Below are 15,840 nucleotides of genomic sequence, written 5' to 3' on the forward strand. Positions count from 1 at the left end.
TGACTGCCTCGTGGCGACAGCTGAGGGGGGCGAGGGGAGGGGCGAGGCAGCTACGAACGTCACACCCAGCATGACAAAGACAAACAGTTTGGATCATCCACTTCAACAATTTTAAAGGTCCCATATTGTAGAGAGTGAGATGTCCACGTCTTGTTTGATTCTAAAGCAGGTCTGGGTGCTGTATAAATACTGGGAAAGGATCGAAACGCTCAGTCCAGAGAAATGAAACACAGCCCGTATTCAGAAACTGCGCCTTTAAACGAGCCGTCGGGACCTCTGTAAGGTTGTGATGTCACAACTATACAGTCACCGCCCTCAGCCACGCCCCCCCCCAGCAGGTCATCTGCTCCATCTGATCCAGGAAACAGCACCACCCACCAAGTACAGGGACGCTCATCCACCCGCTCAGTCTGTCTAAGTTATTGGAGCGCTCTGCTCAGGAACTACTGTTCTAGTGTTTGGAGGTTGTTCAGTTTGTCTAAAACGGCTTGTTTCAGACAGACGGGGGGGGGGGGGGGGGGGGGGCTGAGGGGCTGCATGAAGGGCCAGGAGAAGATAAATAAGGACTTCTTTCACGCAATCACGCAAAGCTGCTCTAGTGGAGTCCCAGAATAAAAATACAGAGCTGAAATGAGCATCATATGGGACCTTTAATACTACCAAACTGATAGAAAGGCCAAACAAACAAACCTATTTTACAACGCTGAATTAATAAAGATGTCACTGCTACAACTGCATTTGTCACCTCGTGGGCAAGGCACTAACACTGCCAGGGTTACAGGTTCAGGTCCCTCTGGAGTGAGACAATTAGCATAACATCGTCAACACTGACAGCTATTCATGGCAGATTACAACGACCAATTACATCCCGGATACAACCTGAGCTGATTACCTACACTGTCAGAGTTAAAGACGGAGACAGCCAATCATGTCGCAGAACCTCCCTGACAATCCAAATACACAAAGAAAACGGCCAATCACATCCTCGCATTGGAGTCTTGGAAACACCAGCTGCTTTGTGTGAGTGAGTGTGTGTGTGTGTGTGTATGTTTAGAATGATGTCAGAGCAAGAAAAACCTCATTGACAGATCACAGCAAACACACACACACACACACACACACACATCTGCAGTGACACTCGAGGCAGCGAGGGATCGACTAGCCAATGCCAACTTCCTCCGTCTTGTAACTGCTCCGCACACCAACATACACACTTCACTCAAACACACCGAACACACACACACACACACACACACACACACACACACACACACACACACACACAAAGCAGTTCAAAGCTTTTCTCCTTAATTAGCGTTCAACGCTTGGCTTGACAAATAAATAGCGATCATTTAAGAACACTAAGAGAGGAATGAGACAGCACATTACACCTCACAATATCTGGCAGCTTCCTGCACGCAATTAGAACGGAGGGGGTGGGGGGGGGCAGTAGTTCAGAGGAAGGAAATGGAGAGAGGTTCGAAGGACAGAAGTAAAACTAGGGAGACAAGTAAGTGGGGAACGAAGATTAAAAGAGAACATAGGGGGTGAGAATAAGAGAGGAGGGGAAAGGAGGAAGAGGAGAGGGAGGGGGGAATGAAGGGGAATGCAGGGAGGAAAATAAATAGGTAAGGAAAGAGACAGTAGAGTTGGGAAGAGGGAAAAAAGGAAAAGCAAGAGGGAGGAAATGAGCTGATAAGGAAGGGACATGAACGTGGAGGGGAAGGAAGGAAGGATGAAAATTGGAAAAGACGAAACAAAGGAAGGATGGAAAGAGGTGGAGAGAATGAAGGAAGACGAGGGGAAAAAAATGAAGGAGGAAGGGAAGAAAGGAGGGAAATAGGTAGGGAGGAAATGGTCAAAGGTAGGAGACAGTGGTTGTGGGGTGTGAAGGGGAAGAGGGAAAGGTAAGAAGTACAGGAGTAAAACAGAGCAGACAAGGAAGTGGGGGAGGAAGAAGGGAAGGAGGGGGGGAGAATGAAAGATGGAGGTAGAGACACATGAAGAGAAAAGAAGGGAGGAAAGGAAAGAGGTAGGGAAGGAGATAGAAGCTAGTAAGGGAGGGTGGAAAAGAAGGAAAGGTAGAAAGGAATGGAGGTAGAAAAGAGGAGTCAGGTAAGAAGGGAATGAGAGAGGGTGAGAGTGGGGGAATGAAGGGAGGAGGGGAGGAAGAGGTGGTAAGTAAGTAGGGACAGTGGGGAGGAAAGGAAGGAAAGTACAGAGGGAGGCAAAGAAAAGAAAGGAGGAAGGGAAGGAGGGAATCATCCAGGAAGAAAGGGGAGGAGACAGGAAGTGAATGGATGATAGATGGAGGGACAGATTTATATTTAGAGATGAAAAGAGAGATGAAAGGAGAATGAAAAATAGGCTTCCCCCGCAGAGCCATCTTGAACTGATCACTCCCATCATGCCTCAGTCCCAGCTGCCTTTACTTTGTACTCGTGGAGACATTTGAGTCATTACGAGCAGGAACAAACACGGGAGTGGAGAACATCAAACTTGCACAGTGGACGTTCTTATTTCGGAGCGGCGCTCCAACCTCAGCAGAGCTCAACAGGTTATACCCCAGGTCCTTGTAATGCTCGTGCTGGCGTGAATACTTGTAAACACAGTAAAACTGGAGCAAGCGCGGGCCCTGATGATATCGGCAGCCGGGTCCACATCCATTGTGCAGAAACAACCAGGGCCTATGTTTAATTATATTTCTGATCTGTCCCCAAACAGTGGAAAATCCACCATAGTTCCTGTTCTTCCCAAGTCTCTGGATGACTTCAGACCCATAGCCCTGACGCATATCGTACACTCATGACTGCCGCAGCATGTATAACAACCAGCCTGCTAAACAGTGAGGACATTTCCCATGGTCCTTGTGAGGAAGCACCAACTCCCTCACCAACTATTTGCTAAACCCCCTCTTTGGTTAAGAAAGGTGGAAAGAATTCTCATGTACAATTTTCTTTCTTTTCTTCCTTTAATTTATGGTTTCAACATTCATTTAGAAATACATACATACATTATTACATCATTAAGATTTTCTTAAGAATATAATATTAAGGCATGCTGGCAAAGCCGTAACCTGTTTGAGTCCTTTGTGGAGGCCATCTTGTGCTGGTGCTTAAAGAGGAAGCACGCCTCAACTATAGCCCTTTTTATGTGGTGTATGAAGTGAGCGGGTTCTCCAATTTGATTGGTCAAAGGATGTGCGATAAATGACAGTGCTGACCTGATAGGCCAGTTTGAACTGGCAAGGCGGGCCTCATACTATAAATGTGAGTGCAATGAGAGAGAGGGGGACTGGTTGAGGAAGAGCAGCACCAGAATTGTTTGAGCGGTGAATGAGTTTTTTTCTAACTCTCTTTTGTTTCATTTTTGTTTGTTTTTCTTTTGTTTTTTTTGGAGACTGAGAATAAAAGTCTACCTAATTTTGTCAGCATAACTCCCTGCCTGTGTGATGTTTTTTTGTCCTCCATGAGTCTCACCATGCTTCCCTGCACCTCGCACCTTGCAACAGTCCTGTTTTCATATTGGCGTCATGAGTCATGAATTGTCCCCACAGATTGATTGATTGATTGATTGAAGGCCCGAACGGTTTTGGTTGACTCTCACCGCTCTCATAGCGTCGCTTTCAGCTGCAGCTATTTTCAGTAAAAACATTTTTTTTAAAAAAAGCTCTAAAAACTCACTGCGCACCACCTGCTCAGCACCAAACAGCCGTCAGACACAGTTAGCGACTGGGTGGTGGACATAGTGGAGCGTTCAGGAGCTAGAGAGCCGGATGTGTCCCTCTGGAGCTGGTAGAGACCGAAACCGAGCTAAAAGACAGTGAATATCGGGCTTGCATTCATCAGGTGGACACAAAGACAAACGAATGATAATGTTGCTCTGTGCTGCCGGATGTGTAAATAAGCAACTGTTTGCTAACAAGTTTGCCATATCAACTTAAAAGGCGACAATATTTCTGTGCTGTGTACACAATTTGTTCCTTTAATGTCCACTAATGTCTTGCTCTTGGAAAGAAATCTGTGTTGAAGTGAATAGGAAAAGGCTAATACTGCCCCTACAATTACAAAGTGAATACTTTATTTGTTTGTGATCTCAACACACAAATGTAATTAATTCTTTGAATGGTTTGGCCCATTAAGATGATATAAGGCCTTGTTGAATTGACACATAATGCTGCTCTAAGGAAACTATGGCTATGTTGAAGTGAATGGGAAAAGTCCCAGTGTCTCTCTAAAAATAAAAAAAGTCAGTATCTTATTTCCACATTCCCCACCCACTGAGGAGAGATTAAAGCCCTTAAATGCATACAGTTTCTTACAAGAGTTTCTGATTAACATCAAATATTCATGACTAAATAAACAACAATCGAAGTTAAAGTTTGGAAAAAAACACAGTCTGCTTTATCAGGACCGTGTGGGTGTGGCTAGATCAGATTTGATTGACAGTGACCTGGCAACACAAGCAAATAACCGAGCAGCGACGTCATCACTTTTTGATCAAACACTGCCATGTTCGGATTGGTGCACGGAAGTGCGCGACACGCGTCACTTTTTCCTAAACAGAGCCTCGCCAATTTCAAATGTGTAGGAGCGCAAACACAGAAGTCTCTCACATGAAACAGCTCGTGTGCTGATTGAGAAAATAGGTTCTGGAGGCCTTTAAGGCCTTTTGCCGCATTAACGTCATGTGGGGTAGAAGGTAGGGGGGGGGTGAAAGACTGCCGGATGTATATACAGTTGGTCCTGTTCCCAGTTGTTGGGACTTCCCAGACATTTTGACTTGTCACGGTAGGAGAAGCACAGGTGTTACAATAATAACATTAACAATAGCTCTGTTCTATTCAAGTGTCCCAGTAAGCCGTGGCACAATACCAGGACCCTGAAACTGAAGCAGCTAAATGGAACGCAGTAAACGTGTAAGCGAGTTGTGTTATAATAACCTCTGTGTGGACGACGGGGCTCTGAGCCTTCCGTGAGTCTGGTGACTGCTCGGACCGCGGGCTAGTCCCGTGACTTTGTTCCAACTAGGAGAAAGTCTCTGATCGCTTCGTCACTTCTACCCATCGGTGGAATGAAAAGGTTTCAAACGCCTCGAGGCCTATTTTCAGAGAATGCATTATTTGATTGGCGATGTTATTGATGTTTCCTCCAGAAAATACTCCCATGTTTGCATGAGATCTGCGCCCTTGGACCTAGGCTTCATCTCTCTCTCTCTCTCATTTAAAGGAGGTTCAAGGCCGGCGGGATCCAGGAAGTTGTCGCTTCATCTGTTACAGATAAGAATTCAAGAGAAGTCCTGCAGAACTCTGATGAAGGAAACACACATGAAAAATATCAGCGCGCTTCCCCACATCTCGTGGATCAGGACTGGCTTACTTATGCGTGCGAGCGTGTGTGTGTGTGTGCGTGTGTGCATGTGAGAATCAGTGAAAAAACACACACAATCATTAGTGTATGCATCTGTGTGGGTTTGTATTGTGTATTGTGTGTATATGTGTGTGTGTGTGTGTGTGTGTCAGCTCTGTAGTGTAGGCGTGACAGCTCAGTTCTGTTCTGTGTCTGTTACCAGCTGTTGTGCTTCACTCGCAGTTTCTGTGTGTGTGTGTGAGAGAGTGACAGCGTACTGTTTGATGTTAGAGGGGGGGGGGGGGGGGGGGTGGTAAACTCCGCTGACAGAGATAGAGAGTTAGCTCCCTGCTTTGACTCCACGACGCCTGACGAGAACTTGTTCAACACACACTGAGTCGACTGCTGCATGAATCGATCAAGTAATTTGACCCTTTTCACAACCGAGCAACTGCACCACCCCCCTCCCAACCCCCCCCCCCCCCAAAAACAAGCACACAGGGTTTCCATACCATAGACTGTATAAAAGTCAGCCGCTGGTTTGTGGACTACCGTTTTGAAGCCACGAGTTTTGGCCGAACAGAATCCATCCATGTTTTCGTGATCCTCCTTCATGAATCTTTGTTCCTACACGACATATTTACGTGTACACATCATTATGCTGTAGGAAGCTAACCAAACTCATGACTTGAGCTTACTCCTGCTCATTCTATGATGTTTAGCCATCGCTCTCTCCGACAGGAAGTGCTAAAGTAACAAAAGCAACACCTAACAACTATAATTTAGCTGTAAAATAAAAAGAAATGGCCTTATTTTGTGAGGTGCCAAAACTGTGCGATTAAAAACTACAACTAAATGAGTCCAGTAGCTCCATCACGTCATCGTGATAGCGGGTGGTCCTGACACTCAGAATCTTCATATAATGGATACCACACACACACACACACACACACACACACACACGCAAACTGTCAGCTGTCATAGCTAATGTATCAACACACACACACACACACACACACACACACACACACACACACACAGTGTATGTGAGCCCAGCAGTGTGTGCTAGCGTGTGTTTGTGATCAATAGTAAAAAAAAATTGAAAAGTGTCGATGTGTGCGGCCCGGCAAATAAGACTAAATGACGGCTGAGAGTCTCCTGAGAGCCACGAGCAGCTGGATCAGTGTGTGTGTGTGTGTGTGTGTGTGTGTGTGTGTGTGTGTTGAGAGCTGGAGAGCAGCTGTGAGTGGAACATCTCACCGCAAAAACAGAGATGGATGGATGGAAGAGGAGAGGGTATTTATTTATGATAGATAATAGATAACAACATATAGATGAGATAGATAAGCAAAACGCTGAGTTGCGGTTGTTTATCACAGTTTTTCTCCATTGATTTGATTTGATTTCCTTAACTCTTCTTGCTCCCTGGTTCTTTCCCCACAGCTCTCCACGACTGTCGCGTAGAGTACCTGCTTTCGCAAAACATTTAACCCGACGACAGACGCTGAGTTCAGGCTCCGCCTGAGAGTTCTGTGCTCACAGCGTTTTGAAACGTGACTCATTCGCTGCACGAAAACATGCAGAGGTCCAAACCTTTTGACCCTATAATCGTTATGAAGTTCAGATGTACAGCACAGCGGGACACAGGAGTTTTTCTTTGTATTTTCTGTGTCACACATTCTCAAAATTGCACTTTTGTTTCAAACAATGCGTCCAGCAAAACTGTAAATGCATTACACACACTCTTTGCAGATCTATGTGTACATACGAAACTACTGCATTGGAGAAACACTGTGTCCCTTTGATGATATGCAATGATATCATAAAGATTCGGCCAATCAATCAGGACAAACTATGGTCCAAAGAATGTGGCCCTCTATGTAAACAGTCTCTGACCCTTGTTTTTTTTTTTTTTTCTTCCTGGACTTCAGACCAGCTGTTGGGGGCTTGCACTTCCTGCTGCCACGCCATTGGTAAGAAAACAGCCAATGGGGACAGGCTCAGAGGACAGACAGAATGAAGTGACGATGAACACACACACACACACGCACGCACACACACACCCTTGGTAACCAGATTCCACTGTAAAGCCCACGCACAGGAACCAGAGGGGATGAGGACCGTTGTTCACACACACACACACACACACACACACACACAGAGTAATGCTTGGCCTCCGCACTGACACATTCCTCAGGACTGTTGAAATATTACAAAATGAGAGAGAGAGAGGGAGGGAGGGAGGGACAGTCACCAAACTCTTCACCAGGCCTGATGAATGTCACCTGTTCATGAGATCCATGATGGTTGGCATAATGTAAGCCAAGTTTCATTCACAAAAAAAAACAAAAAACTGTTGAAAATAATGATAATACAGCTGTCAATGATTTGTCACCGGAGCAGCGCTGTACTTAATTAGATGCTAACAAAAAAAAAAAGAAATCAGTCCACGACTCATATGAGAGGTGGTCACGTGAATGAGGCTCACTCGTCTCTGCGGAAGCAAAAAAAAAAAAAAAAAAAAGGAGGTGGAAAGTGTGACTTTGCTGAAGCCTGAGCGACTGTGGATTTTGTCCCCCATTGGAGTCGCATTGGTAGGAAGACCGAAGGCTCGGGTCGCCTCCACAGGGGACGATCAAACGCTCCCGTGTAAGCACTCAGACGCATTACAACTCGAGAGGGTGTGCTGAAAAGCTGAGCATCAAAGCGTTGGTTGTGTTTTTTACACCTCAAAGAGTGTACGTGCGCATGGGGAGAGACAGGAGGACAAAAAAAAAAAAGAGCGGAGAAAGACGGCGGGTAGAGACAGAGACAGAGACAGAGCGGCAGAGAGACGGCGAGGCTCTGAGCTGTGTGTTCAGTAATAGCCAGAGGAACTCACTCTCTCTGCAGTCTCTTGACCCGTCAGAGAGGTGTGGAGGTCAGAGGTCGGTGGTTTTTGAAGAGCCCTCGGGGGGGTTTGAAGGACCAGTTCGGCTCACTCGGGGCTGACAAGGAGTGAACGGGGAAGCTGCGGATGACGCACCTGCTGCTGTTCCGGCAGCACAGTTTGTATTTCAGTCGTGTCGCTGATGCTGAGTGGAGCGCCAGAGCTTTAATTACTAACACTCTCCTGACAGGATGTACATGCTATATATAATTCACATTTTCCAATTTTAATATTGTTGAATCACATGCATGCTTGTGTGTGTGTGTGTGTGTGTGTGTGTGTGTGTTTGAGAGAGAGTAAATGTGCGGTTATGGAATACTGTACATATCTCCATACATGTGCTTTAATATAAGTGTGTGTGTGTGTGTGTGTGTGTGTGCACCTTCTTTAATAGGTAAATGCAGCTTCTAAGCTCCTCTGAAACCTCGCAGAGCTTCAAAAAGGAGCCTTCAGCACTTTTTACTGACTGATGTGACTGTGTGTGTGTGTGTGTGTGTGTGTGTGTGAAGGGTTAAAGGCTTTTTTTTTTTTTTTTTTTTTCATGTTGCATTCCACCAGAACCTCACATCCAGACTGCTGCTGCCTCAGCTGTAGCTGCCGGCCCACGACCAACCTACTGATCTGTGAGGCGATAACTGGATGACAGGCATGCTTTGGTGTGGCTGAGAGAGTGTGTGTGTGTGTGTGTGCGTGTGCGTGCGTGCGTGCAGCCGACACAGTGGCTTTAGCTTGAATGAACGGCAGAGTGAGAGAGAAGTGACAAATCGAGAGACGGAGAAAAACCCATGAAAAACAGCAAGATAAGAAGATATGGAGTGAGAGAGGGGATGAGAGACAGTGAAAGATAGTGGTAATGTGAGAGTGAGAGAGAGAGAGAGAGAGAGAGAGAGAGAGAGAGGATACGCGAGGATCATCTTCTCCCGTCCCTTCATCCAGATGATGTGGGTTTTTCTGCTTATGTAGACAGAATGCCCCTTTAGATAGCTTTAGATAGCAGCCGCAGAGAAGCCATGCAGTGTTAGTGTGCGTGTGTGTGTGTGTGTGTGTGTGGGTGTGTACTGGCCGTATATTATACTACCCATGAGGGTCTTTCTGCTGTGGTTATGGGAGTTCAGGTGATACTCTCAGCGGCAGTGAAGCCACAGACATACCCATAAAACGAGGGGAGAGCAAACAACATACTGATGATGATGACCGGCAGCGGAGCCGAGAATGTCACGTTTTGTTTTTTTTGTCCCCAGGGTGGCGCTAAAAGAGCGGTCACGCAGTCACTAATGCGTAAATGGTTCATCCTCTGGGGGGGCTGAAATGAGATCAGGACATTACAGACATATCTGTCCATTAGATCTTGATAGTTCTTTGCGGAAGAGTGAAGGGTTTGTCCTGCAGGTGGCACTAGCGGGAGGGTCAGGGGGTCTGCAAAATCATTGGGACAGCAAGTCTCATCACAATCCGGTCAGTGTCTGACATTCCTGATCCTAACAGGCCTCGCTGAACAGCCCCTCATCTCTGCACAACAGAACAGGCGCTTTATCACTCACTGTTACAAAAAATGATTCATGTGAGTGTTTTCTGATCTGCCATCTCTAAAGGTAAAGGTTCGCTCAAAGACATTAATGTCTGCGTGTTAAGTACAAAGCTGGGCTCAGGATCAAGCACCAACCTATAAAAGCAGGGTGTGTTTTAGGACTTGTGAGATTCAATCAGGACGGCGGCGTTCGGTTGCACTAAAAGACACTCTAAGGAGTCGGCTGTTCATTTTTTCTGGTAGGTGCATTCACAAGCTAACTTTGTTAGCAGCTAGGCAGGAGCCAGGTGCAGTCAGGCTGCCGGTATAGGTAGGTGTCTCCGGGTTCTCAGATCCCCAGCTCCACCCTCTCGTCCAAATATGATCACCTCTGGTTCCAAAAAAACAAGATGGCTACGGCCAAAATGCCAAACTTTTGAGGCTTCAACACGGTAGTCCACAAACCAATGGGTGACGTCACGGTGGCCACGTCCACTTCTTTTAGACAGTCTATGGTCAGAATGCAGTTAGTCTAGCTTAGTGTAAGTACTTGAAGCAGGAGCAAATAGCTAGCCTGGCTCTGTCCAAACTCACGTAATATAATAATGTGGTTTCATAGGGAGTTGTGTGCTGGAACTACGCATTTATTGGAATGAGCAGCGGGGGTCCTAGCGCAGAGGAGACCCAGCAAATAAGTTGAACCGGGCTCAACTTCTCAACCAATGCCAATTGTTTTTCTAATGAAAACTGGTCTCACCCCCGTAAAAATTAGCCAAGTAGCCTCTCGACGGGTGTAAAAATGTTCGTGACGTGCGATAATTGAGCTTTAAAGTAACTGTCAAGTCAATCAGAGTGTGAAACTCAGTGTCGTGTCACTCTCTGCAGAAGATACAGACCTCTGAATGAAGCATCGGGAAAAGAGAACCGCTGAACTCCATCTGCTGACGAAGATCATGCGATATGATCAAAAACTCCAGATCAGCAAATAAGTGGACCACGAGGCGACGTTGTTCTGTCAACTGCTGCTTCCAGGATGTTGCTGCTGTTCCAGGCAAATGGTATAAAATGTTACCTCATTACAAAATATATAGTATCCAGTATAGCAACTACATTAAAATATGTATAAGGTTCGAATGCATGTAGTTTTACATGCAGCTCGAACTGCAGCAAATACTGAAGAAAACAATACCTAAAAAATAGATGATATATTGAGATACATGAAAAAAAAAAAAAAGACTCAGACAGACGGAGTCCTTTTCCCTCCCTGGTGTTTTGAGTGCATTCATGCCACCTTCAGCCAGCAGATGAGGGTTTTTGGAGGGTGTTTGGATGTTTTTTTGGGGGGCAGAGCTGGCTGTTTGGGGGGGGGGGGGGGGGTGGTTGGGCTCGTACTTTGGCAGGAAGCCACGTTTCCCAGCCCCCACCACCGCCCCATTTGCAGCTAGGAGAGAATCACCAGCGAGACCCAGTCAGCGTCCCGGTTTACACAGGATACCAGCAGCACACCAAACAAGAATCCGTATAACTACTGAAGTATAAAGGCTCTGTTGTGCAGGAAATAAACACTGAGGTACACTGTCCTGCTGGACGGAGACCTCGGACCATTAGACACTACTAGATTGTCCATCCATTCATTTTCAACACTGCACACTCCACACAGAGGAGCGGCTTTCAAACAAGTAGTGTGAGGGTAACGATGTAATCGAACAGCTACTGCATCCCCCTAAAACACGAGTCTTCCAAAGGCATTAACGCCATTCACAATGGAGACCATAATCAGTAGTATGGGACAGTAAATTCATTGTGCTGGAAAAATCTCCATCAAAGCAGACCACATGAAATAAAATTAAATAAAATTAAAAATAATGAAACAGCATTCATGGCACCTCTCTAATGAAAGCAGTACTAACAGAATTACCTGAAAACCAAAGCTAAAGATGAAAAAAACATCTTTGTAACTTTCTCCATGGAAAAAAAACAAGCCACGATTAAATCAAAGTGATCAACATTCCTTCTTTTGAAATGACCTAAAACAATCAGCACCCTGAACTTGCGCCTGACAGAAATCACAAATGGCAACTCTTTCAAACTATAGTTGACGTTTTCCAAACCGCCACATACATTCTACGCCAAAAGGTTCTCTATTTGTTTCGTTCATGAATGATAAGTTACAGATGAAGGGAGAGGACGAAGTGGAAAAATATACAAATACATAATAAACAAACAAATTAGGCAATGCCAGATACGACTGATAGATTCGTTTGGTGGGCACTGCTCTAGCTAAGCTAACGCCAGGTCACTCGCCATGACACCTGCCCGGTTCTCCACCGGTTCTCACGCCACCTATGGCTTATTTCTTCTGATCCTCGTCTGCGTCTGGTCTCTCGGACACCTGGCAGGCTCATAATATACATTTACACCCTCTCCAGTCTCAAAACTACCACTGGGATCTACCTTTATTAACGTTAAACTTGACCTAGCGTGGCCGCTCTCCCTTACGTGATGTCACTTCCAGTTAGGCTCCAGAGCTTGCTGTGGTGTGCTGTTTCCCAGATTGGAAAAGCAACTGAGCTTTGTAGGCGGGGGCAAGAATGGGTGAGATTGTGATATTTGTAAGTCGACTTACGGACGTGACGATTCTTAAATCGACATGTTTATTCGATCGTCGCGACAAACTGCTCTTAACAGCCGCTAATGTCGCTTCTGTGTCGACTACTACATGTCCAACGGAAAGGACTCGTCAAGCCAGTGCCGACAGGTTAGGGCAAACTAGAAAGCAAGCAGAAATGGGACAACATGACAGGCTGAATGATCAGGCTAAAAGTTTTGGAACTCAGCTGGAGGAACTCTGCAGATTTGTGGTCGCGACTGATCACAATGGCAACATCGCGTTGTGTATGTTCAAAACTTCTGAAACAAAAACTGGAGCCAGAACCTGGAACCAAAACCTAAATTACCTCAAAACTCCAATGGTGCAAATGGATTTGGTTTGGTCAGAGAGTTGTGGAATAAACGGGGGTCATTGGAAATCTTCCTGCTGTTAGCGCGTGAGCTCATCCTCCCCTCTAAGTGTTTGGTTTTTTTTTTCTTCTTTCACTAACAGCCGAGGATGAAGCCAGAGGATTTTGGACTTCAGCCCAGCATGTAAATTTATCTGCCATTTCCAAACAATTTCCATCAGGAGCCATTCAGACTGTGTAACAGGATAATTTGACAGCAGCCCAGTAGGAAAATGGCCAGTGAGGCAGTAATGTTTGATTTATTTCATATTTTTGTCCTCTACAGTTTGCTGTAGCCTCGTACAAAGGCCACAGCTGGATATGAGAGGTGGTTATAAATAAAAGATCAGCTAGTTGGTGATAAATGGATGGATGGATGGATGGATGGATGGATGAATCAGAGAGTAATCAAGTCAACAAATGGACTGCGAGATGAACAAATGGATGTAGTTAATGGTTGAATAGTGAATAAATGAGTGATCAGGTGGACGGGTGGATGTGTTAGTGAGTCGGCAAGTGGACAAAGGCAAAAAAAAAAAAAGGGGACTGATGACAGAACAAATGAATGAATGAATGTGTGAACAAATGAGATGAACAAATGACTTAACAAACCGCCCCAACAGATCTGAGTAAATAAATGAGCAAATGAATGAGTAAACCAGCAAATGAATGAATGTGTGCATGAGGGAGGAAGTGGATGAGTGATCACATGGACCACTGGGTGGATGACTGGAAACTGGAATTGAACATATTAACAAACCACCGCAAATATATATGGGTAAATGAATGAATCAAACACCTAATGAATGAATGGACGTATGAGTGGATGAATGACTGACCCGATTGGCCGATATATGGATGGTCATGGTTAACATATTCAATTGATAAATTAGCAGTCTACCTAATAAATACATGAGTGAATGAATGAATGAATGGATGAACTAATTCATGAATTAATAAATGCATAGATGGCTAAATGAGTGGATGGATGCATACTCTTATGTATGAACACATTGCCTCGTGAATGAACGAATGAGCCAGTGAATACACGAGCAGTCACGTTAAGAAATAAGCAAAACAATGAATGCATATTGCAATAGATGAGAGTTAAGAGATGACTGAATGAATGTTGAGCAAGTACTATTTAAAAAATGTAAATCAATGAACACACACAACACACATATGAAAGTATCAACGAATCTGTAAATGACAAAATGAACGCTATGAGAAATACGACTGAATGCATTAACAAATGAAAGGTTGAATGCATGAGAGACGGTACTGAAGAACTGATTAGGTTAACGAATGAATGAAATGAAAAAGTGAAAACTTAGTGAGGCTCGGAGGACCATTTTAAACAGATTTACACGCGACCGGCAGCTATTTATTTTTTAAATTCCACCGGCGGAAAGGCGTCTGTGTGAAAACTGTTCCATAAGAGCTGACACACTTGGCACGAGGCAGATCTGACCGGCATGTTCTCTCTCTCTTTGTGTGCGTGCGTGTCTTTGTTCGCAAGGTTGTCAGGGCCAGATCCTGTCCTTGGAACAGAAAGGAAAAGGCCAAACCCAACAGGCGGGAAGGTCTTTTTACCCCTCAAGTCTGAAAACTACTACGAGTCTTCCAAATGCCACACTGGGATTTTTTGCCTTCCTTTACTTTCCTTCACTCTACTTTCTGTCTTCTCTTCTTTCACGAGGCTCGACAGTAACGGGTGCCCAGTTGCCCTGGGCGACCGGATTTGGACCGCCGTCAATCATTTTGGTTGCTTTGCTTACCCCTGTCGGCTGCCACATTTTAGACAGAACCTCTGTGTCCCTAATTACTGGTGTTCGTCTTCAAAACACAAAGCGTCTCCTTAAAACAAGGAGAGAAAAAAAAATGGATTACGTGAAGATTATACTTAATAAAATCCAGCGGGGAATATTGACTCTGACCAGTCATGGCTTGCCTTCCCGACTTAAGTGACGCAGGTGATGGGTATGCACAGGTGAACAAGGGTCTCAAGGGTAATAGTCAAATGGTTACGGGTTCCCTGAAATGAAATGAAAAGTAATGGGCTGACCCTCGACTTTCGAAAGACTTGATGCGGCATTCGGCAGGGTTGTATACGTACAGTGAGGGGATCAAGCCTTCCTGTCATGCGTGGTACGCTAGGAAGTTAGCAAAAGGTTTGACGGGGTGATTGACCGATTCCGTGGTGATGTGACCTCTGGTGGATCGGGGACTGCATTCTCAGGCTTCAAGTATATCGCTGAGTAAGAGGGGATTACCCAGAGGCAACGCTACGCTTTAACACTTCCCAGTTCCCCTTTGCAAACACGTGCTTGTGCGAAGCTTTAGTGCTCTCATTTGCATAAAATCACAGTCCGGACTGGAGTGTCCGCACTCTGATGACTTCAGAGTGCGGACACAACCATCGCAGTAGACATTGTTGAGTTCAAATCAGCATCAGTATCGGGACTCAAGTTGGCAAAGCGATGACTCTTTCATACCACTTCATTAGAAGCCCTGTTTGTCATTAAAATAGTATCCAGTAGCAAGCAGATGTCATTATTTTAACGGCTGGGACCTAACATGGGGGTCCTGAGCCAAAAAAGTTTGCAAACCTCTGTACTAGAGGATTCCTGAAGCTGCTGCAAGTGAGTAAAATGCAGTTTAAGGGTGTCACTAAGCATCTATTACTTGAGAGTCGATAGACATAGGCTGCCCTGCAGGGGACTTGGTGTTCCACTAAAGAATGTGGGGGGAGTGTGATAACAAATATACTGTGTGGATGTTACACTCACGATTCTCACTTGCCGCATTCAAACACATCAGTCAAAGTGGTACACAGTAGTGTATACATGTCACAATAAATGTATTTTGTTTTGTTGAAAGTTCTGCCGCAACTGTGAAAGGTGCACTGCGCAGAAACTTCTGCGTGTCTGAATTATCGAGCGATGAAACATGATCTAATTCCCCTGATGTGAAACATCTTGTCCTGCAAAAGGAGCTGTGGCAGCTTTCATATATTCATCCTAATTAATCGGCAGCATCTTTTAGCACAACTTTGAT

General features: G+C 45.2%; 1 protein-coding gene across 3 annotated transcripts in view; it reads right to left on the reverse strand.

The window, feature by feature from the left end:
• The window catches only part of LOC139301628 (transcription factor 4-like), a 204,587-nt gene that overhangs the window by 96,452 nt on the left and 92,295 nt on the right, over positions 1-15,840 (reverse strand). Inside the window, exon 7 of one of the 3 annotated variants that reach the window (XM_070925067.1) lies at positions 8,374-8,376. The exons of 1 other annotated variant lie outside the window; for it this stretch is intronic. In XM_070925067.1, coding sequence (XP_070781168.1) covers positions 8,374-8,376 — 3 coding nt within the window. Of the gene's footprint in view, positions 1-8,373; positions 8,377-12,585; positions 12,589-15,840 lie in introns of all 3 variants that reach the window. One more of the 3 variants, XM_070925068.1, reaches the window with a different exon arrangement.

This window comes from Enoplosus armatus, chromosome 18 (genome assembly GCF_043641665.1).
Source record: "Enoplosus armatus isolate fEnoArm2 chromosome 18, fEnoArm2.hap1, whole genome shotgun sequence".
NCBI classification, from domain to species: Eukaryota; Metazoa; Chordata; class Actinopteri; order Centrarchiformes; family Enoplosidae; genus Enoplosus; species Enoplosus armatus.